Here is a 24,228-nt window from a genome sequence, read left to right as displayed (position 1 = left end):
TCCCAAGCACAGCCAAATGGGCAAGCCTTGAGCTTCTAGCTCCGGCCATTCAGGATGGGACTTGCCAAGGAACTGAAATTGTCCTATCCATTAATGCAGTGTTTCCCAACCTTGTGCCTCCAGCTGTTTTCGGACTACAATTCCCATCATTCCTGACCACTGGTCTTGCTAGCTAGGGATGATGGGAATTGTAGTCTCAAAACATCTGGAGGCACAAGGTTGGGAAACACTGCATTAATGGTTGCATTAATGGTTGGAACCTGATACACGGATACTTCTTTCAACAGGTATATCCTAAGGATTGTGAGGGGACATGGGGAAGGTGACAACGCGGTAGTTACCCCATGTCAGTGGAATTCCCCTCCCCTGGAACAGTAATTCTCAAACACGGGTCTCCCATTGTTGTTGGACTACAACTCCCATCATCCCTAGCTAGCAGAACTAGTGGTCAGGGATGATGGGAGTCGTAGTCCAATAACAATGGGAGACCCGTGTTTGAGAAACACTGTGGCCTGAAGGTCGGCTGGAGTCCTAGCCAGAGCATATCTTGCATGCAGTGTGATGGCTTTTCTCTTTGGGAAGACATAGGGAGGCCACAGCTCATGAAGCCATGGGTGCTGGTGGTGTGGAGAGGCATTTTTTAACTGACTACACCTTCCGAGTAATTCTTATTACCCAGGAGTTTGGACTGTGCCCAGGAGCTTCTGGTGGCCCACCCAGAAAACGAGCTCTGCCCTAGCCAGCCCCTCCCAGGCAAGCCCATGTAGCACTCACGTTTCGTATAGAAATGGTTTCTCCCACACATCGGCCTCACCTGAGTCACCATGGAGAGGTCAATGATGCAGCAGACAAGGCAGCAAATCGCAGCGGTGATCTCTCTGCGTGGTGAGCCTGCTGCTGGCTGCGGAAACAGGTCTAGGATGCCAGTGATGAAACCCTCCACTCCCACAAACTGGCAGGATGAAATAACATATGAGAGAGAGAGAGAGAGGTAAACTTGGCATGAGGTGCTGGTCTACGCTCTGCTTAACACAGAGTTGTGTAACCTCAGGACTGAGGTCGAGATGTGGCATAGCTGTCAACTTTCGGGTTTGAAAATAAGGGATCAGCAGCCTCACCTGTCCCAGGGACAGTCTAGGGTATATCTAACAATCCAGGATAGCAGCGGAAAACGGCGCTGGAATAAGGGAATTTCCAGCCAAAAAAAAGGGTGGGTTGACAGCTATGAGACGTGGCCCTCCAGGCCTCTCAACCTGGCCCCCGGGACTCCCTCTGGCCCTGCTTTGCACTCTGCACACATCCTGTGCCCCTTCAGCAGTGCAAACACATGAGCTTCGTTTGCATTCAGGTCAACTGGCGAGTGCTGGTTCGGTCTCTTGGGTTCCTCTTTACTTGCCCTGTGGGCACAGCATTACGCTCCCATTTTCATCATGCCATTGTAACCTGCTCCCTATCATCCTTGCTATGGGTGGCATGCCCTCCCTCCCTCCCTTCCCCCCTCCCTCCCGGCTGCCAACTTCTTAAACACCTCCTCCTCCTCCCATGCTTCCAACAGCAGCACCTTCCTGTCTGCGGCTGTGTTAGCAAACCGTAGCACAAACACCACGCACCGATTTCTGCAAGTAAAAGAAGCCACTTTCCCTCTACGCCATTTCTACATTGTGCCTCCCCCCCCCCAGCTGCTCTGCTCAATAAACACATGCTCCCCATGAGTGGCTTACCTGGCTGTCCAGCCCCAGGACCAGAAGCATGAAGAAAAAAAGTGTCGCCCAGAGCGGGGAGAGCGGCATGAGCGTCACAGCTTTGGGGTAGGCAATGAAGGCCAGGCCTGGACCTGCAAGAGACAGCGTGAGTTAAGAGGGGTGCCGGCTGCAGCGATAGCCACCAGCTTGGGGATTGAACAAATTCAGGGAGGACAAGGCTACCCATGTCTACTAGCTGCACCTGTGGCTCTGTTCTACCTCCACTGCCACAGGCATTGTGCCTCTGACTACCAGTTACTGGGAAACACAGGTGGGCAGGGTGATGCTGTGCTCAGGTCCAGCTTGCAGGCTTCCTATATAGGACGCTGCATGAAGGTGGACCATTGGCCAGATCTAACAGGCTGTTCTTACTTTCTCCCAAAATTCCAAGAAGTTACCTAAACTTAGCATGAAAGAACACACCATTGGCCTGGCCAGTCCTGTTCTTCCTACTCTGATTGGCTGCAGTTCTCCGTGGTCTAGTCAAAGTTCTCTCCTGTGCTGCTGTGCTTGAGGTTCTTTTCAATGGAGATGCCATTGTGCCTGGCGCCTTCAGCAGAGGGACACAGGGGAGCTGCCTTCTTCTAAATCGGATTATAGCTCCATCTAGTTCAGTATTGTCTATGCTGGCTGGCAGTGGCTCTCCAGGGCTTCAGGCAAGAGCTATTTGCTGGCGCTACCTGGAGGTTACAAGTAGGCTTGGTGCTCTGCCTCCCAGCTATTTTGCACCCATGCGCCACACCACAAAGAACCTGCCTTTTCTTGGGGAAAGGGGGGAATGGAATCAGAGGAAATCCCCACAGCTGGAGCTCACCTGACTCTGCCACCTGGGAGATGTCCACGCCCTGCTCCGATGCCATGAAGCCCAGGACTGAAAACACCACAAAGCCAGCAAAGAAGCTGGTTGAGCTGTTGATCACAGCCAAGACGTAGGCATCCCTATAGGGAGAGGATCAGGCAAGTCAATAGCCACAAGCTCACCCTCCACTCGGACCCATTGGGTGCCCAGTGCCCTCTCAGTTCACCTCCCTTACAAGAGGTTACAATGCTTGTACCATGTTAGAGGCGCCCAGGACACCAGCCTGCCTGGAAATCACCCTTCCTTCCCTCTAATAAACCCAATTGCCCCCTGCAATGACAGAAAGACACTCTGCACATGTTAAAATGTACTCTTGTCACATGTTCTAGGACTGAATCTCGCCACTAAGTATAGGTTGAGGGGTTCAAATTAAACCAGAGTTGGCTAGCATTAGATGCTAAAGGGTTCTTTTTTTGGGGGGGAGGTTCCCCCCCAAGCATGGGTAAGATTCTGCATCGCAGATGGCATCAAGCAGCTGCATCAAGCAGTGCACAATATAGGCACTATCCAATCTTCTGCTGGAAGCAGGTTGGACTGGATGGCCCTTGTGGTCTCTTCCAACTCTATGATTCCTGAAGCTCAGCTGTACTGTGCTAACCTCTTGCTGCTGCCACCAAGTTAGAATAATAGAATTGTAGAGCTCTAAGGGACCCCTGAGGGTCATTTAGTCCAACACCCTGCACAAAGGGCATCTTAGGGCAGTGGTGGTGCATCAAAGGCTTCAAGGTATGTGGGGTAGAAGCTTTTGCCGCACCCCACTCCCATATTAACTCCCCAACTCCACACACTTCCTCGAATGTTGCATTCGAGACAAATTGTGTCTCCATTTAAATTATGAATTTCCTTATTTTATCCAGATTTGCGAATTTGTATGAGTGCGGAAGATGTCATAGAGCAGGACTTGGCAACCTGTTCGATCTTGAGGGACACATGCAAACAGCAGCTCAAAGGTTTGTTTCCTGCCATTTCTGGCTTCCTGGCAGCTGACATTGCCAGGATTGTGTGTGTGTGTGTGCATGCAGCTTTCACCTGCATTAGCAGCAAATTAGTTCAGGGAAACCATGGAGGTAACTAGCAGACCATACATGGCATGAAAAACCATATTGCCCTCTGGCGCCTGGTACTACGATCTGCAAATGGAACATGCCGGTTTTATCATGGCCTGATGATTATCAGCTTGTGGCATCAGTGCTGCAGAATGCCCTCCATCAGTGTTGGTATTCTGCTGGCTCCTGAAGGCACACCTATTCAAGCAAGCTCTCCCCTAAACTGAACTAGTAGTTTTAATGGAATCTTTTTTTAGTATTTTCACTATATATTAAAGTTGTAAGCTGCTTAGAAGACACTTTGGCACAGAGTAGTATATAAATTAATAATAACTGATGACAAGGGTGTGGGTTGAATCTAGCCCATGGGTTCGCCCAACATAGAGAAAACAGAGAAGTTTTATGGAAGGAAATATGCATATCTGTGCATAAAGGTAAAGGTAAAGGGACCCCTGACCATTAGGTCCAGTCGTGACCGACTCTGGGGTTGCGGCGCTCATCTCACTTTACTGGCCGAGGGAGCTGGCGTACAGCTTCCAGGTCATGTGGCCAGCATGACAAAGCCGCTTCTGGCGAACCATAGCAGCGCACAGAAACGCCGTTTACCTTCCCTTCCCGCCGGAGCAGTACCTATTTATCGACTTGCATTTTGACGTGCTTTTGAACTGCTAGGTTGGCAGGAGCTGGGACTGAGCAATGGGAGCTCACCCTGTTGCGGGGATTCGAACCGCTGACCTTCTGATCGGCAAGCCCTAGGCTCTGTGGTTTAACCCACAGCGCCACCCGCGTCCCTATATCTGTGCATACTCTGCACTTAAAGAACAAACAAACAGCAACCCAGACTTCTATGCTAAATGCAACCTAAAATCTACACCAAGAAAAGCTGAATTCTGTGACCAACATAAATGATCAAATCAAGCACATTTGCAGACATTTTCATCTTGCATAATTCATTCAACTTCTGCCAGTCATAAAAATGATACTGTATCCCCCCCCCGACTCAGTACACACTGCGAGCACACATGTATATACACACACACACGTGATTTCTGATGTTTCACCAAGCATTGCCCACACAATTTCAGCCCTGTATTTGTCGCCTTAGCTGTAAACTTGCTTTTAAAGTGGAGGGAGAGAGGAAATGGAGATGGTCAGGCTGCTGAATTCTCTGCACTGCACCAAATTCTGTACTTGTGCAGAATAGAAAAGGGGGAGAAATAAATGTGTTGGAAGATGACATGCAGGTTGCGGAATGGGGTGTGGTTGGGGGCAGGAGAGAGATGACGACCTAGTGGGTGGGGGGGGGGTATAGATGCCACTATTTGAAGAAGTCCTACGGTAGTAACATTTTCAAGGCTTTTATTCAAGACCACAAGGGCTAGAAACAAACTCTTGTTTAAATAACAGCAGTGTCTCTATCAGGATTCAGACAAAGCCAGCAGATTCTACACTTGGGGACTGAAAGCCATGCAGATCTCTTTTTAAGATTACCTGTTTGCGGTGTGGGGCCTCACCTGTAGCAGTTGTTGTGGAAGCGGTTGTAGCTGCCAAGTGCGGTCAGGGCTCCCAGCCCGATAGCATATGAGAAGAAGATCTGGGTACCAGCATCAATCCATACCTGGGGTGAGGGGAACAGCCGTGGTATAAACCCCCACCGAGTGGGCGGGCAGAACTCTTGTTTGCATGACCAGGCCTGGCCTGGCCAGAGGGCAAAGGTGCAGTTAGATGCAAAGGCCTGCCTCCCTGCGCACAGATATTGGCTGCGGCCTCCGTTTCCCCAGCTGCTTCCCTGTTTGAAACCTTCCACGTCCCCTATCTTGGTGAATGTGGCATCCCAGTTCTTACCTGAGCGACAGCAAGCTTGGTCCAGTCCGGTTTCAGGTAGTAGATGATGCCATCAAGCGCACCGGGCAACGTCATGCCATGCAAGAGCAGCAAGATGAGAACCACGTAGGGGAAGAGTGCAGTGAAATAGACCACCTGACAAACAAGGATATTATTAGGACATTGCCAACACCACACTGGTGCTGAGTGGCTGCAATCAGATTGGTGGATTGCAAGGTGTGGATGCCTGGTCTGTAGGAGGAAAGGATGGGGCTCATGTTAAAAAAATGTGTCTTTTTTACTGGGGAATGATATGTAATGAAATGAAACGGATGTTTAAAATAACATATGTTTAAAAAACCCAGAAGCCTTTCTTCTGCGAATTATAGGGATAGAACTACATTAAATTGTATAGAAATTTATTTATGTGAGCGACTACAGCGGCAAGAATGGTACTTGCCCAAAAATGGAAAGAAGAAGAAGTCCCAGCAAAGGAAGAATGGATACAAAAACTTATGGAATATGCAGAAATGGCAAAACTTACTGGAAGAATAAGAAATCAAGAGACAAACTTTTTAAAAAAATAAAAGAATGGAAATGGTTTATTGAATATTTACAGATAAATTGTAAGCAGATAATAACACTGGCAGGATTATTGTAATAACCTGCAGCTATGTAAGAGTATATATACCCTGTTTCTCTGAAAATAAGACGTAGCCATAAAATAAGCTGTAGCAGGATTTTTAGGCATTCAAGGAATATAAGCCATACCCCGAAAATAAGGCATAGCCGCAATGCCGGCCATGGCAGGAGGAGGAGGAGGAAGAGGCAAAAAATAAGACATCCCCTGAAAATAAGCCATAGTGTGTTTTTTTGAGGAAAAATAAATATAAGACGGTGTCTTATTTTTGGAGAAACACGGTATATAAAGAAGATAAATAAATGAGCAAGTTAATTCAGATATGCAGAAGATAGTAAATTTAAGGAACTGCAGAAAGAGGGAGAAGGAAGTCAAGTTTTAAAATGTCAAAATGAATGTAAAATCAGTGAAATGTATATATTTGAAAAGTGTAAGTACTTTACTTATTATTTTAAAATGTGTCTTTTTGGCTCAGAGACACACCAGGAAATTATTTGTTGGGCGCCACAGAAGAAACACTTGTGATGCTCAGAACCCCCACCCCAAAAAGCAACACACACACACACAGGAGAAATAAGGGCAACTGTGGTGTCACCTGATACAAGAGTACTGGCCGTATAACCTCTCACTCCCATCCACATAAAGAATTAACGCCAGATGTGATAGGACGGCAGTTGCATTTGCTCGTATTTAACAGCGATTATGGTATTTTCTTACCACTGCTTACGCAACGTTTTTCCATTCACCACAGCAATTGTATAATGACAATTACTAGCTGACGTCATGTGTGGCTGGGCAGGGGTTGGGCCTTTCAGCAAACACCAGCGGTGCAACCACCACCAGAAAATTATTACAGATCCGAGTGCTACATCGGAAGGAGGAAGTGACAGCGTGTTCTCAGATTCTATCTTCGCTGGGAGTTTTTTTTATTACAGTTTCTGAACTACAAAGAACAAATTCCAGCATTAAGATGCTGATGGATCTGTCATTACTGACCACATTGCGCTCCCTGTGTGTTATTATTGCCAATATACACTTGTTATCAGTGGAGCAGTTATGTAATTTTAGGCTTTAGACTTATTAGGGAGAGAAAGGGTGCTATTTAAGAAGTGGGGGGGGGAACCCTTTTCAGCTTGAGGCCCACATGGCCTCATAGGGAACCTTTAGTGGGGCCACATAGCAGTGGTGGGTGGAGCCAGGTGGGAAAGTGGGCATAGCTGCCAAGTCTCCTGTTTTTCACGGGAAACCCCCGTATTTTAAACCGTTTCCCGCTGGCAGCCCGGATTGGGAAAAATCCCGTAAATCCCCTGGATTTCCTACCTGCCAGGGAGGCTCCATTTTGGGTCCTGGCGCCACCTGATTTCTGTTGCCCAGACGTAGATAGCGCGGCACCGGAAGTTGCTTCTACGCATGTCCGGACATGCATAGAAGCGACTTCCGGTGCTGGTGCTGCTCCCGCATTTTTCAACGGGAGACTTGGCAGCCATGGAAAGTGGGTGGGGCAACAACTGCATACATCCCAGGCTACATGGCAGCCCTGCAAAAGTCATAGAATCATAGAATCATAGAGTTGGAAGAGACCACAAGGGCCATCCAGTCCAACCCCCTGCCAAGCAGGAAAGTCGGACACACCCATCTCACCATCCATCAAACAAGAGGCGTTTTCGTCATAGCATTGCTTAATACGGAGGAACGGTAGTTGAAATTGTTGGAGACAAAGTTGATAGGTTTGGTTAGAGAAAAGCTATTGCTGAAATTATTAATAAATAGAGAAGCCCCTTTGGACTTTTTTTTGTGTAAAAGGAAAATGGATTAGTCTGAGACATTTGGCTGGGAAGATTGGGAAAATATTTCCTAACAGAAAGTAGACTCGCTGGATGTCATTCTAGAGTGGATATTTTGAATAATTTCTTTTATGTAACTGACAGGTGGAAAATCGGAAGTCTTTCCCTCTCTCCCCCCCCCCCCTTTAAATCTGGTTTTTTTCCTTTGGTGTTTTATTTTCTCTTTCTCTGTTTTTGTTTTTATTTACATTATTTTCTTTTATCTTATTGTATAATGAAAGAACTGTAATGAAATCTTATTTTTTTATATAAAAAAACAACCCAAAGAGGCATTAGCACTATTCAAGGGCAGCCAAAAGCACCCACAGAGGGCAGACTTCATGGCTGGTGAGTCTTGATAGTCAGATTGAGGTGCCTGGATGTGTCAGATTGAGGTTCAACCCCCCCCCCCAGGTGCCTGAGGCTCCCCACCTGAGGCTGCTTTAGGTGGTATTGTGTATTGTTTACTTCAAAATGTGTTATGGCAGCCTTGCTACATTTTTTGGGGGGGGGTGTCCTGATGAGCATAATCTTGAGCATTTGCCCTAAAATCCTGCCCTGGTGCCATAACCGACTGTTTTATACTTCCTCAAAAGCTTCCCCCGCAGTAACATTGCACACACACTTTTAAAGAAAGACCTGTTACCTTCCCAGTTGACTTGACCCCCTTCCAGATGCAGAAATAGACAATGACCCAAGTCGTGAGCAGGCAGAGAATCAGCTGCCAGCTAAGGTCTCCTGGTTCAGACAGACCCCCTGAAATCCGCAGCACCTTGTTCCTAAGAGGTGGGTGAGGAAGTGGAGAGGGAATTTAGCAGGGGCTGCAGCTTGAGCATGAGGAGGACAAGAAGAAAAACCATTTGCCTCTGTCCTTATCTAGTGCTGATCCTACCATTAGGCATTGCTTTAGAGATATTCAAAATATTAAGTGAGTTATAAATGATTTAAACAACTAACTACAGTAACTAACTAACTAACTAACTAACTAAATGTAGCACCTCACTTCAGATGACAGATTTCGGGTACCATTAAAAGGCAGCAAATAGTCAATCACTTTCGTTAATATAATTGATATAATATTTAAAAACGGGTCTCTGCAATGGGTTTCTCCTTTGTGTTGTTTTTAAATTTATCCGCTGTTATTTTCTGGGCTATTTTTAAAGCTGTTTTTTAATTATATTTTGTACATCACTGTCAGGGGACCTTCCTACAGGGAACCTCCCCCTCCCTCCTTCTGACCAGCACTTCGCCCAGTGAAAGCAGCAGCAGCAGCAGCAGCGGGTCAGGTGGAAGTTAGAGGAATGGAGGAGGCAAGGCTCAGTGATGTTGGAGAGCCCTTGCAACGCCTTGACCAGCAGGTGGATGGGAACAGGCAGCCCCTTCCGGCGCCCGGATTAAGGCGCGCCACTAAATGTAAGGTCGGGGGGAGGTGTTTTGGGGTGCCTAAGCTCTTATGCTGGCCACGCAACAGGAAACGTCCACTCCCGGATTCTGCAAGTGACCAGGAGGTCATGTTTTCTACTATCTCTGCACTGTAAATATTATGCACAATAAAACCGTTAAAGACAAGCATGGTCTTTACTCGAGAGTGGCCTCAACAACACCATTACAATCACCTAGAAACGTGTGTGGAAGGCGATTAATAAACAATGTTAGTAAATAATTAATGTATATAAATTATATACTGTCTTTTTTTTTATCCCCATGGAAAGCACCCTTTGAATTTTCTGCCTCAGGCACAAAAATGTGTAGGACCCCCTCCTTGTCTGAACCATTCCTCTCCCTCACGTTCCAGTCTCCCCTCATTCTTCCCCACTTGACCCTGTGAATTCACGAACCTTTACTGCAGGCCCCATACCGCCCCCCCAAAGAGACGAACATCCAGGTATCCCTCTAGGGAACTAGTACCCACTCACTCCCAGAACTCTATGATGGGCGAACGCTGGTCAGCCAGGTTGCTGCAGTTTCTGGCAGTGCTGCTGCTGTTGTTGGTGCTGTTGTTGTAGCAGCCGCCCAGTCCGAAGAGCTCAGTGCACTGGGGGGTGTTCCAGGAGTGGCCGCAGGTGGCCCAGGGCAGGGTTTCCGTCAGCGAGTGCACCAGGTAGAAAAGGGCCCAGACGAGAATCATGATGTAGTAAGAGTTGCAGAAGAAGACAATGACCATAGAGGCCAGGCCCAGGCCTAGGGAGAAACGAGATGGTCAGAGGCTGGCCCAGGGGAAAGCGGAGGAGGCATGCGGTTCTTCCTGAGGGAAGGGCAGCATGTTCAATTCCCACCAAGGCCTGGCTTGGGCATGCAGTGAGAATGAAGTGGTAGAGTCCCAGCGTGGTAGAGCAGAATGTACCACTTTACCTTCCAGGTGAGAGATCATATCTTGAATGCTCCCTTACGTGAAAGGAAAGGGAAGACCTCCCTGCAAATAGAAAATAAGCACTGTTTTCCATCTCCTGGTTTTTTGTTGTTTTTTTAAAAAAATAAAATAAGGAAGTGGGGCGGCCCCTCACTGACAGCCTGAGATCCATTGAAAGCTGCCTTACACCAAATTCAGGTCATTGGTCCATCTACCTCAGTACTGTCCACACTGACTGGCAGCAGCTCTGCAGAATTTCAGGCAGGCCACATCCCCAGGTATCACCCTTGGATACGTCAGGGATTGAACCTGGCATCTTTTGGGTGCCACTGAGCTACAGTCCGTTCTGGCACTTCCAACACCCCACGACCTCACTCTGCTGCGTGCGCAGACTAGGCCTAAGCCCTGCCCAACTCCACCTGCTTCTTCCATGACAACTTTCCGTCTGAGCTGCATAGCTGATAGCGAAGGAGGCGTAGACTCTCCTGGGGAGCAGGGGGGGGGGAAGCTGCGCCAGGGAAACCTAGATTCTACATCACGGGAAGCTCAATTCTATAACCTACATGTTGCTGTTACTATCATTATTCATTGCCTGCCCTTCGCACTAAGGTCCCAGGGTGTTACTACAAATAAAACACAACTTTTAAAAACAGTTTAAAGCAACTTTCTATCGCTCACAGAAATAAGGCGGGTCCTGAAAATAAATTATCTCATGTGTCAAAAGCCAGGACCAAGAGGTGTGTCTTCATATACAAATGAAGCATCCGTTTACCTAATCTGCACACTTTATTCTGCAAGGCAAGGGGAAAGCCAAGTCTCTGTCAAAGCCCCACCTCCTTCATTCAGCCCCCCAGTCCAAATTCTGAGCTATCACAAGAGACATGGCCCACACGCTTTCAAGCTTCCCGCCACCACGTCCTGAAATAACCTTAAGGACTTTAAAACTTGCTCTGAATTCTTCATCCAATACATTATTCAACGTGTTGGCAGAATCCTCATAGCCCCACGTTACCCTGACTGCTAATGTACGTAAGGGGGATGGTTACGGGGCATTTCAGGCCATACGTCAAAACGCCTCTACCGATTGCACGGCTGTTGCCCTTTCGCTTCATCTGCCATGTCTGTCTCCCACCCCGGTGTGCTAGTGTAGCCTTATCTGTCTCGCTGGTGTAGGCCCAGCTCTGTTGGAAGGAGAATGCATGATGCAGCTAGGGTTGCCAGGCTCAATAGAGGACAGGACTTCTGTGCCTTTAATTGCCCTGCTCTCTTTTGAGTCTGGAAACCTTAAAGAGAAACCAGCAGGCCCTTTGCTTGGAAATTAAACAAAGGGTCTGCTGGTTTCTCTTTAAGGTTTCCAGACTCAAAAGAGAGCAGGGCAATTAAAGGCACAGAAGTCCTGTCCACTATTGAGTCTGGCAACCCTAGTTGCAGGGGTGGGGAATCGCTGGTGGCTAGTACTGAGAAGTGACAAAATCGGTGGTAGTGAAAGGGGATTCTCCACTCACAGGCAGACTCAGTCCTGGGTCTACATTCGCAGACCCCACCCACCCCACGCTCTCCATTAACTCAAAGGCGCGACTCCCATGTCCTCATCCTCCAAGCAGCTGTTTAGTAAAGGGCCTCAGGGAGCCCTCTCTGCTGCTCCTTTTCAGGGCTGTGCTAGTTCTTTTCCAGTAGGCATCCCCAAACTGCGGCCCTCCAGATGTTTTGGCCTACAACTCCCATGATCCCTAGCTAACAGGACCAGTGGTTGGGGAAGATGGGAATTGTAGTCCAAAGCATCCGGAGGGCCGAAGTTTGGGGATGCCTGGTCTACAGCAAGGGCGGAGGTAGTCTGGTTGCACTCCAGCCCCCATCAGCCCACGGCTCATGTTCAGAGTTGGAGGGAAGTGTAGTGCAACATTGGGAGCGCCACTCATGTTTCCTCATCCTTGGTCTGTCGAAATGGTTGTCAGGCCTTCCAGGGAGGAGTTTCCATATTGAATCAACGAGCCCCCACCCCCGGCCAGGCATCCACCATGGAATCCCCATGCAAGGTTCCTTGGCAGACAAGTCGATGTGGGCTCTTCTTCCCTGAAGGGCAAGCCTTGTTTGAGCTGCTCAGCAGGGCTCAAATGACGCACAGGAAGGCTTGCTGAAATCCACACTTCACAGACTCCCTCTGCAAACTGTAACTGCCTCATAACCTTCGAAAGACAGGAGCTTGCTTGAGGCCCGGTGTGGGAGTCTTGTTATAAACTCAAAAAAGCAGCTGGTCCCTGCCAGAGTCCCCCCAGCCAGCTTAGCTCTCTAAGGCCCGGGGCGCCCCGCACTCTGCATGGGCCTGGCTGAGGGGCGGGCAGCCACAAAAGGGGGCAGCCTTCCACCCAGCCCCTATATAATTCAAGCCCTGCCCCAGGTTACATGAGAGCGCATTCTTAGAGCCCTTGACATTTTCCTAAATCTGAATGTACTTGGGGGGAGGGGGTAAGTTGTTCAGGAAGGACGTCATTATTTCAAGCAAACATGTCTATTGTTGCTGAACCCCTAATACGCCTCTATGTCACGCTGGGGACCCACAAAACACAAATGGAAAAACCTCTGTTCTGCTAGGAGGCTCTCTGGAGCTACCTAAGGCCAGTGTTGGGCCCATGCAGAAGCCCACACCACTTCAAGGGGCTCCACTGCTTCCCATGGGCTCTCTCCCTCTGCAGGGCTGTATGGACTGGGCCCAGAAGCAAGGAGGCAGGCACACTGCAGGTATCTCTTGGGCCTAGTGCACCCAAAAACCTAAAGCTGGCCCTGAGAATATGCTTTTTCCCTGGCAGCAACTCCTGTGGCTTCTAAGCATAGCCTGCTTATTATGCGGTTCACATTCCAAGCCTTTTACCTTTGAAGAGTGGGGCGATGTTCCAGGCAGAGATCCCACCTTGCTTCATAAACTGCCCCAGGGCCACCTCCAGGAAGAAGACGGGGATCCCCCCGACAAAGACGATTAGTAGATATGGAATCAGGAACACACCTGTGCAGAAATCGGGAGTCAGCCCTGTCGCTGTTAGAAGCACTGCAGAGGGGTATGAGACACGGGGCCTTTTCGGTGGTGACCCCTTAAAACTCTGGAAACCCCTCCCAGGAGAGTCCTGTCATCCTCACTCTCTTTGTGTGTGTGTTTAAGCAAGCATTCGATGCCCGCTTAGACTTATAGACTATACTCCTAACCCCACTTACCTAGGGGTAAGCCTCCTTCCGAGGAGACATGGTTAGTATTCTGCTCTGTTTGGAATCTTTCGCTCTGTGATGCTGTCATCTTAATTGCACATAAACTGTGCCATTTCCCCCCCCCCAAACTTTTAAATCATTTCATTGTTAAGATATTTTTAGAGGGTTTATTTTTGGTGAGCTGGTTTGAGTATAAATTGTACAGAACAGTGAAGGGAAACAACCCAATTAAATGAATAAATTAAATAAAAAGTCGTTGGCGTGGCTCAGCAGTTTCATATGGATGCTAGGAGAAATGTGGACACAAAGGAGTCTTACCCATTTTCATAGAATTATAGGGTAGGGAGGTACCCCAAGGGTCATCTAGTCCAAACCCTGTAATGCAGGAATCACGTCTTTCTCTCCCTTGTTGTTCACCAACCTGCTATTCAAGGTGGGGTGGGGACAGGGCCGGCTCTATGTAGACCCCCGGTGGCGCAGTGCACCATGGCGGGGGGCTGGTAAGCTGGGCGCCGGCCTGGCAAGGAGGGCGCCGCACGGCGAAGCCGCGCGGAAACCAATTGCGCCCTGCGAGGGCGGGGCGAGTGGCGGAGCGATCTCCGCCCCTCAGCACCAGGGCGCGCGATCTGCTCAAGATGGCCCTGGGTGGGGATGTTGATCCCTAGCTCCTGTTTACTTCTGCAATGGGTTCTTGTACATTTAGGAGCATCTATACAAACTCTAGCCCAGCACTGTCAACACTAATTGGCAGCAGTTCTCCAGCATTTACAGACTAAAGGGAAATGTCCTACGCGGATACACAAAAGATTGCATCTGAGACCTTCTGCAGGCAAAGCAGATTCCCTGTCCTCAAGCTAAGTGAGGCTCAGTTTCATAGCACAAAGCCATCAGAAGACACACAACCTCGGGTTCTGAAAACAAAGAAATCATTTCCTTAAACTCTAAAAACAGTAAAACCTGCTTTACCAATTCTAAAAACAATGTCAAGAATTTTAAAAAACATATATGTAATTTTGTATATTGTTGTTTCCCCACTGTATATATACTTACTTGTTGTATATTTTTTTGCTTCTTCCCTGCTCTGGGATTGAAAATATTCAATGAAGATCGTGTTACGAATACTTCAAATCAATCAACCCGCCAGAACAAAGTCTCAGTAAGGACCAGACATCATCCAATCACCTCCCTCCAGGTAAGCTTTCCGCAAGCAAAATGTGGATGAATGCTCAACAAACAAGTTGACAGGAGGAGCCCTCTTTGCATGTGAGCTTCTAGCCCCCCCTCCACTGCACTGAAGGCATTCCCTGGCATGTGGTGCAGGCCACTGCAAGCAATGCTTTCTTGAGCATCTGCTGCTGTGTCCTAGAAACTGAATCCTATGGACACAAACCAATGGACAAGGCCTAGGACCCACTCTGTTTTCAGGTGAATTCCACCTGGCTAACATCCATGGACCCAGTGGCCTTTAAAGGTGGTTTGTTTCACTCTGCTAGTTCTGGAGTCACATGGCCTTGATTTAATCTCCTCTGTGTCCGCCGTCTGCCCCCCCCCCCAAATTGGCTATTTTAGAAGCAGGTTATACATAAACCCAGTTTGAATTGTGTTGCTCACTACGTGGATCGAATAAATCAGCGGGGGCACAGAATGATTCATCTGATGATTTCCATAGCGGTTTTGCATCTGTGGGTAGGGATGCCTGCTGTACTTTCAGACACTGCTGGAGACGAAGCGTTGTCCGCTCCGCCCCCCCTCTCTCTTGTGTTACAAAACCCTTTGAAAGAAAAGCATCCCAGACCGTTCGGCTCGGCAGCACAGAATCCGCTTGCAAAATCTACCAGTGCCAGTCAGAGGATTCAGGTTCACTCATCTGGTCTCATTGAACTGAGACTAATCTTCCCACCCTGCTAAGGTTTGAGAAGCCAATGAGCAAAGTACTCACAGCGGCTCCTTCGCTCTCCCCGCCTTCCCACCCCTCTGGAACATCATGTGATGCTGCACACACACTTCCTCAGCTGGGTATGTGGGTTATGCTTTTCCCAGTGGCCACGAGAGATGAATACAGGGCAGAAGGAAAGCCATTAAGGTCCCACATGGAGGAATGAGGGCAGAAAGGAGCAGGAGCGCTGCAATTCAGAACCCAGGACTGAATCAGAAGGCTCAGCTAAGGAATCTGATTTCAGCGCTGGGTCTAAGAGAAGCAGAGCAACAATACAGAATGATGCCTCTGAGCACGTGCAGAGCTATCCCAGTTTTTCCTTGGACCAGCCCCTGTCCATGTGGAATGAAAACTAAGGTTTTCAGGAAACAGGGATGTCAGGCTCGAGGAACCACTACTGCTCCCAACATCTTTGACTACTGGTCATGCTGGTCAGGGCTGCTTGAGTGCAGTAACAACTGGAGAGGCAGAGGTTTCCCATCCCTGGGCCAGAGCCTGGCAATCCTTGGATAAGGTAAAGGTAAAGGGACCCCTGACCATGAGGTCCAGTCGTGACCGACTCTGGGGTTGCGCGCTCATCTCGCATTATTGGCCGAGGGAGCCAGCGTATAGCTTCCAGGTCATGTGGCCAGCATGGCGAAGCAGAGCAGCACATGGAAACGCCGTTTACCTTCCCGCTGTAGCGGTTCCTATTTATCTACTTGCATTTTGACGTGCTTTCGAACTGCTAGGTTGGCAGGAGCTGGGACAAAGCAACAGGAGCTCACCCCGTCACAGGGATTCGAACCGCCGACCTTCTGATCAGCAAGCCCTAGGCTCAGTGGTTTAACCACAGCGCCATAGTTAGAAGCAATTTGAAAGAAAGAGTTTTGCTCAAAAGTATATGCATGTAGAATCATAGAATCATAGAGTTGGAAGAGACCACAAGGACCATCCAGTCCAACCCCCTGCCAAGCAGGAAACACCATGTGTCCCACTTTTTTCTTCTCTGATAAAAGGATTCTGTAGAGTGGGTTAAAAAAATAAAGGTTCCAAATCTGACAGTGGGACAAAGAAAATTGAGTCACTTTCTTGCCTCTTAAAAACAACTGTTTGTCTCCAGCCTTACTTACTTAACCAGGTCCCAATTAGAAATAATGCATGGTCAGGGATTAGGCACATTTTAGGGACGGTGCAAAATTTTGCAGCTGCAAAAGTTACAATCCGAGGGTATAGCTTGACTGGTCAGGTGGGGCTGCAGCCGATGCTCGTCCTACCCAGAGTAGATCCACTGGAGTTAATGGACGTGACCAACTTTGGTTTGTTAATTTAAACGGGTCTACTCTGAACAGTACTTGGCTGGATATAGCCCCATGATTCTTTACCAAGTGGTAACTTAGCACACAGCTAACAGTGCATGGGACTAGTTAGGCTGTGAGCATATTCACAGGCAGCAGAGAGAATGTTGTCATGCTCCTCGCAGTCTCCCTCGGGAGGTTGTGGGCTCTCCTTACTTGGAGGATTTTAAGCAGAGGTTAGACGGCCATATGTCATGGATGCCTTAGCTGAGATTCCTGCATGGCAGGGGGTTGGACTAGATGCCCCTTGGGGGTCCCTTCCAACTCTACAGTTCTATGATTCCATGCTGCTTCTGTGTCAAGTTCAAGCACATGGTAAAATCCCATACATCACTTGCTACCAACAGACCCCACACCTATTTGTATACTCGCGGTAGTCTTCTACCACTTAGGATGAAAAAAAATTCTCATCTGCACTGACCCAGGCTAACCAGAAGTGAACAGAAGAAGCTGCCCACAATGTGTCAGGACACGGAATAGGGAAGCTGATGTTATAGCCATAGGAACAACAAAAAATGGGTTAGGTACTACAGGGCACCAGGATGATTTTGCTCCTTGCAAGTCACTAGAAGCTACCTCTTCCCATATCAAATTCTTTACTTCCTCCAAAAAAAAAGAGTGTCCATTTTCAGAGAGGAGTCTTCTCACACTCAGTTTAGACACCTGCTCTCACCCACCAAACCTGGTTCCCCCCCCCCCCCGCAGCCACCTCCTCACCTCCTCCATTCTTGTAGCACAGGTATGGGAAGCGCCAGACGTTGCCCAGCCCCACAGCAAAGCCAACACAGGACATGATGAAATCCATTTGCCGGGTCCAGGTCTCCCGCTCAGGAACGGGCAGCTTCCCGGGGCCCACGGGTACCACCAGAGGGGCAGTGATGGCTCTCCCTTCATGGGTGGACTCTGCTGTGCCACTAGTCGGCTCGGCACCCTCTGCCTCAGCCAGCTCTGAGCACCCACTGCCCTCTGTCAAGGCAAAGAACAAAGGATTAGTCAAATCAACCAATAGGTGCAGGGGATCAAGCCAGTTTTTGAACAATCGCAATGTATGGCTGCACGAGAGCTGAAAAGGATAATTAGCCTGGGCTTCCTCCTTTTGAACGCGTCTCTTCTACGTTTTGCCACCCAACTTTCACATTTATCTTTGCCACCAACAGGACTAGAAACTTAAATTTCAGCAAGAAACAGAACCGGAATGTTCAGAAGTCATCTGAAAGAATTTACTCTTCCACTTGTATTGTTTCATTTTCGGCATACAAATACCAGTAAAACAGTACGTAACACATGACAAAGAAACAAAAGACATGAGCATCGGTCAAAATTTAGTATCAAAGAAAGTAACATTTTTGTGGCTTGTCCTTGTTTAGTAGTTATTTCCTTCACAGGCTGTAAATTGCCTAGTTTTTATTAATTATACAAATGGACAGCAGCGCTTGCTTTTACCCTGGGAGAGATACTTTAGGGAGGAAACCTAATAATCGACGGAAACTCACCCTTTCCTGAGTGTCATTTGCAAGATCACTTACTATGGGTTAGTTATACCTTAGCAACCTTCAGCCATACCGAGCAACTTGCTCATGAATGCCACTGCATCAGCCTGGAGCAAGGTCTTGAATGCCACACAGCTCTCCGTCTTAAGGTCCTGTGCTGCTAAACATCTTTATAAACGGCTTGGGCGAAAGAGTAGCTTATCAAATCAGGGTATGGCACAAAGCACAGAGGAGAAGCTAATGCCATAAAAGTCAGAACCAAGTCTTAAAAAGACCTCAACAGGCTGGAATGCCGGGCCAAATCCAGCAAGATGAAATGCAATAGAAATTCAATAGAAATAGGTACTAAGAATCAATAAGCAAAAATACAGGATTGGAGCTGGGTGAGGTTGGTAGGTTTGAGAAAAGAGACCTAGCTTTGTATTAATGCAGCTGGAAAGGATTTAAGAATCTTAGGTTATTGTCAGCTAAGGATGAGCCAGCGGTGAAACACAGCAGCGTAAAAAACGAATGCACAGGCTGTATTAACAGATCACGAGCAGCAATAGTTCTACTCTTAGTCTGCACTAGTCCAACTGTGCCTAAAATACAGTTCTGGGTGCCACATTGTAAGACAGACATTGATCAGTTGAAAGGGTGACCAAGAAAAATACAAGGGGTCCTGGAAACAAAGAAGAATGACTGAAAAAAAAGTTGGGTAAGTTTATAACCTGGAGAAGAGAAGACTCCACAAGACATGATGGCCATCTTCGAATATCTAAAAGGCTGCCCCACTGAAGATGGGAGGAATTTGCTCTCTGTCGCTCCAGAGGGCAGGACCAGAACCAACCAGTGTTAATTGCCAGGAAGCAGAATTCAGCTAAAAGGGTTAGGAGCAACGAACTGGCGAAAGCTGTTCAACAATGGAACAGTCCACCTTGGGAGGTGGGTGGGCTCTCCGATGGAGGCAATGAAGCAGAGGCTGGACACCCACCTGTTAGGGACGCAGTGGTTGCATCCAGGTATTGCAGGTCCCTCGTGGAGCTGAACTAGGCGATCTCTGAGGTCTCATCTGAGTCTACATCTTGTGACATTTTGGTGCCTCTAGCTGCTGCCTTAGAACATCGGGGTGCTGCCCTAACCCCTGCCCCAATCCTTTTCATATCAAGTTACAGGTGGTGTAAGGATTCTAATCAGTGTTAATAGTTGCCACAGTTAATAGTTGTCACAGTGGCCAACCAGGTACCTGTGGGAAACCCGCAAGCAGGACCAGAGCACAAGAGCTCTTGCCTTCTCCTGCGGGTTCCAGCAGTGGGTAAAATTACTCCCCCTAATGCTATGGCTTTGCTCTGGAGCCTATTGCTTCCCTGGCCTGGGCAGGGCAGGAGTGGCACTCGTTTCCCAGGTTGAAAATCTGCCTCAGCCTGTGCCAAGGAGCTAGCTTGGCATCACTGCCTGCCCTTTGAGGCCCATCTCTGCTTTCTCGTTTCTTCAAGCGCCAAGTACTTCAGAAACACTTGAGCAGCTTAAAGAAGGCAGGAATTTTCCAGGCCTACCTTTTACATAATGAGCAAAACCCTTTTAAAGGGGAGGGGGAAACACACACACAACCCACCCTCTCTCATTCTGGAGTCCGAGTTTCGACGTCACAATGCAGGGTGGTGAGTCACCCACTAGGCAGCGATGCTGAATCCACACATTCATACACATGCGGAGGGAGTCACAGGAACCCACACATCAGGAATCACACTCACAGTGGGTTTACACACACACACACACACACACACACACACACTGAAGTGCTTATTGGGCTGTTGCACATGGTGGTTTCCATTTCCCCCACTCCCAATGAGCTGCGGGATCCCTTTTTAATTCTTTCTTTCTGAAGCGATGGAAATAAAGGCTGCGTATGCTCCATACACGCGAAGCACATTTAAAGCACACTATCTCACCCCATATAATTGTGGGAACCGCAATTTACCTCTTGGGCATATAATTCCGAGGGCCCACTGCAGTTCCCAGGATTTGGGGGGACTGCGCTTTGAATGTGTGGTGTGTACGCAGCCAAAGAGAGAATTAGCCAGCTCCTCTCCCCTTCCTTCTAGCCAGCAAAGAAGTGGCATGCCAGAGACAAAGCTCATAGGAGAAACGTGGGGGTCTGCACTGGGAAGGGTGTTTTCCATTCCAGCACCATCGTAACTCACAGCGGAACCTGAGAGCCCAGCCTCTCGCTGTCGCCAGCCCCGCTCAACGGACAACCCAAATTCCTCAAAGAAAACAACCTTACTCTGGGGGAAAGCCCTGAAAATCTCCTTTTGTGTTGAGCAGCCTCTGCAAAACCAGGGTGGAGGGTGGGAATGACCCGTTTTCAACAGAAACAGCAGCAACAACAACAAAAAAGCCCCCAGAAGAGACAATAGTTGTGAGCAGAGCAAAGCAGCAAACAACAGCCCAGACACAAAGCCCCTTTTCCTCCTCGTCTGGCTTCCCTCCCCCCACAGCCAACGTGCATCCAAGGCCCTGGCATGTGACGGAGCTAATCCTCCCCAATTGTGGGGCTGAGGCTGCCGGACACCCTTGCCTACCCCCCCCTCCCTCGCCTGGGTACAGATCAGCCACTTAGTTGGCACCACTCACGGGCATTCTTTTGGGCAATGCTGTGAAGAGCACATGCTTTCTCAATAAAAAGGAATGAGGGCAGGGAGGAGGTGATTGGAGGTTGATGGTTGCACACAAAACAATCTTGTTTTCTCTCACTCAAATGTACACACACACACCTTCTGCTCCAGCTGAGTTGCTGCCTTATAAGGGGCTGATGCACAGAAACCTCCAAGTTCTTCTTTTTGCCAGCTGCCCTCGTCTTGGAGAACCAGCCTATATGAACTATGGGGAACCCGCAAACAGGATAACTGCTTCGGACTCGGACATGTGGGCATCCAGTGCCAAATGGCAACCGTAGTGCACTGCTGATTAAAGGTGGGTCAAAGGGCAGCAGCTCCACCACCATAGATAAATAACAGTAAGAAATCTGTTTCCAAATGCACATTTCGGTTAAAGGTGGGCCCTGGATCTGAAAAAGCTGGAGGCTGCTGCTGATTTAGACTACACACCCTGAGTTCATAGCCCATTGACTCCACATGAGTTCCCCTAGAATACTCACCCTCCCGGTTCTGTATTCAAAAGAACCCCCAACTCTGATTAAACCTCCTGCCAGTGCCACCACTCCTGCCTTCAAAAGGAGAGGGGGAAATAATGGATGCGGCCACAGCGAGGGAGAGTCATAAAGTAAGTAAAGTATGTGCCCCGGGCACAGCATGGAAAGCTGCAAAGCACAGGGCATCCTGGCAGAGAGAGGAGAGAGGCAATGAGCAGGAACACCTTGGCAGAGACAGGACGTACTTCTGGCACAAGGCGGGGAGAGATGCCGGCGAGGCAAAAGGCGGATACAGCCCGGCTGCTTGAGCCCATCCATCTCAGGAGGCTTGGTGATGGCAGCATTTGAAAGCAGAGTGGGGAGGCTATTGTATTAAGTCTCCCACCCGAGCCGGGACGGGGCACTGCTTTGTTCACCTGGGTCCACTGGGTGGCCACGGATGGGTCGCCAGTGATGCTTCGCGGGTGGCATGCCACCGGTTACCTGAGCCCATCCACAGCAGGAAGCAAGGTAGGAGAAACGAGGACTCCCTGAAACCCCACACCCCGGAATGCAACCCGGCCCTACTTCCGAAGCCGGCGCTTACCTGAGCAGGTCTCGGTGGGCACTGGAGCCATTGGCACACTGGGCTAGCGGGCAGGAGGCTGAGACGGGTGTCGGGTGTCGGGAAAGCTGGCTCCGGGTCTTGGTTGGGGATCTCGGTGCGGTCTCAGAAGCAATCCACAAAGCACTTGAAGGTGAGACGGAAGAACCTCATTGATGGGGATTTACACCAGGGAAACGGTCTGGGGCGGGCGACGGTCTGGGCAGGGCCTGGAGCTCAGAACCAGCCGGCGCGGGCAGCGCTGAGACGACTCTCCATCGCTCAGCTCCGGCAGCGAGGCTTGTGGTTCCTCGCAGCAGAGGCGCAGCAGAGAAAGGCAGCAGCTGCGACTCGGGTTTGGCTCCCGCCCCGCTCGCGCCTCATTGGCCCGGCGCTGCTGGCATCAGGCCTGCCGCTTGCATGCCGGGAGATGGAGTCCGGGGTGGCGCTTGGGTACCATGGAAATGCTGGGACTGGGAGATGATGGAGGCGAGCAGGTGCACCAGTGGGCAGGGTGGAGCCAGAGAGAGAGAGAAAGAAAGAAAGAAAGAAGAGAGAGAGAGAGAGCAGGGCCTGGATTCTGCAAGCGCAGGAGCGAAAGGCGCGCAAAGCAGGCGCAGAGGTTTGGTTCCTCTTTCTAGTCGGGGATCCGAGTTGAGCGAAAACAAGACTCGCTCAATAATCAACCATTTTTTGCAACCCTTTCCTTGTGGGGGGCAGAATAGTTTGTGCAACTACACAGGCTCCTCCCGGGTAGATTTATGCCTAAACTTTCTGGGGAAGTCCTTCCCCTCCTCCCACCCCACCCAGGCTTTTTCGCAAGCATCGTCTTAGCTTTGCGGCCAAGGGAGTTTGTTTACCTAAATCTACCTTCCTGTGGCTAAAATCCGCGGTTGCTTAAAATGAAGCGGCCAATGTTAAGGTTTCAGACGGCCACGTAAGAGAAGCCCACAGGCCATCAGGAAGGGAGATGAACCTTGCCAAGCAGCCGACGCTGCGCAGTGAGGTATTTGGAAATAGGGTTAACGTCTAGATGAGAATATTAATTTGTAATATACTGGTAAAGGGCAATCCAGAAAGGCTTATTTAAATATCTCCTGGGTCTGTAGAACAACAGAATATGTCTATATTGAGGAAGCTGGGATAACTCTAATCAGTAGAGCAGGAGGCTGTTAATCTCAGGGTCGTGGGTTCGGTCCCAGGTTGGGCAAAATATTCCTGCATTGCAGGAGGTTGGACTAGATGACCAAACCGACCCTCAAAGTCTACAATTCTATGATTCTTTCAAAATGTCAGAAAAGCAATTGATGGAGTGGGAAAGTTTATATAAATGTTCTAATGGACAGAGAGTAGCAAAGGGAACTTAGTGAAATAATAAAGGGATTACCATTACTAAGTATACCGTATTATTGATTCATTACATTTAGAGCCCTCCTTTTCTCCAAGAAGCTCAAGGTAGTGGTTCCCTTGCTCCTTATTTAAACCTCACAACAATGCTGTGAGGTTAGGCTGAGAGGCAGTGACCGGCCCAAGGCCACCCAGTGAGTTTCATGTCCAAATGGGGATTTGACCCTGGTCTCCTAGCTCCTACTCCAATATTCTGACTGCTATACCACACTGGCTCTCAAACATAACACAATTAATGAAATGTTCGATTGGTTTGATTTAGGAAAATACCTTAACAAAATATGAATAATAGGAATCTAAAGTATCTTCGTGGTGGAAGGAAGAGGAAAGGAGGTGGCGGGGGCTTTTCATCCTATAGTGCAATCTGTTTTCAACATGCAAATTTAAAAAGGAGTTTAGCCTTACGGTGACCCTGTGGGAAGGGATTTGTGCAGAAGTATTGTGAATTAATTTGGGGAAAAGAATGGGAATGGTTAGGAAATGGCAACATTAAAACAACTGAATCAAAGTAATGATGTCTGCCTACCAAATTTTGGGTCCAAAATAAATCTAGAGGGAATATGTTAAGGAAGGAAAGTGAATTAGAAGTATTATTAACAAAGAGAAAACAGAAAAAAATGATATAAGGTATAATATATCAACACAGTTGATCTGACAAGAATATAAAAACTTTGGTGAAGGGGCATACCACTTCCTCAGGCCTTGTCACACCCTCCATGTTTTTACATGGCTGAAATGTGTCCTTAAATTTTATTATATCCCTTGCTTATCTGGAAGGGGTTTATGGAGGTGTGTGTTCAGGAACTGACTGTACAAAGGTTATGATTGACACTCACTTCTTGGCCCACATTAGCCTAAGG

General features: G+C 48.6%; 1 protein-coding gene across 1 annotated transcript in view; it reads right to left on the bottom strand.

Moving 5' to 3' along the window:
• Positions 1 to 22,418, bottom strand: part of LOC118080878 (sodium- and chloride-dependent creatine transporter 1) — a 29,242-nt gene extending 6,824 nt beyond the window's left edge. The window contains exons 1-10 of the mRNA XM_060271267.1: positions 21,965 to 22,418; positions 17,473 to 17,721; positions 13,154 to 13,285; positions 9,851 to 10,115; positions 8,581 to 8,713; positions 5,493 to 5,627; positions 5,162 to 5,265; positions 2,557 to 2,681; positions 1,722 to 1,834; positions 815 to 952 (exon numbers count right to left, since the gene is read on the bottom strand). Coding sequence (XP_060127250.1) covers positions 815 to 952; positions 1,722 to 1,834; positions 2,557 to 2,681; positions 5,162 to 5,265; positions 5,493 to 5,627; positions 8,581 to 8,713; positions 9,851 to 10,115; positions 13,154 to 13,285; positions 17,473 to 17,721; positions 21,965 to 21,995 — 1,425 coding nt within the window. The 5' untranslated portion in view covers positions 21,996 to 22,418. The remainder of the gene's footprint in view (positions 1 to 814; positions 953 to 1,721; positions 1,835 to 2,556; positions 2,682 to 5,161; positions 5,266 to 5,492; positions 5,628 to 8,580; positions 8,714 to 9,850; positions 10,116 to 13,153; positions 13,286 to 17,472; positions 17,722 to 21,964) is intronic.
• Between the last annotated feature and the right edge of the window lie 1,810 nt (positions 22,419 to 24,228).

Source organism: Zootoca vivipara, chromosome 2 (assembly GCF_963506605.1).
Source record: "Zootoca vivipara chromosome 2, rZooViv1.1, whole genome shotgun sequence".
Taxonomy (NCBI): Eukaryota; Metazoa; Chordata; class Lepidosauria; order Squamata; family Lacertidae; genus Zootoca; species Zootoca vivipara.
Note: the sequence above shows the minus strand (reverse complement) of the source record. Positions and strands in the feature narration are given on the sequence as shown.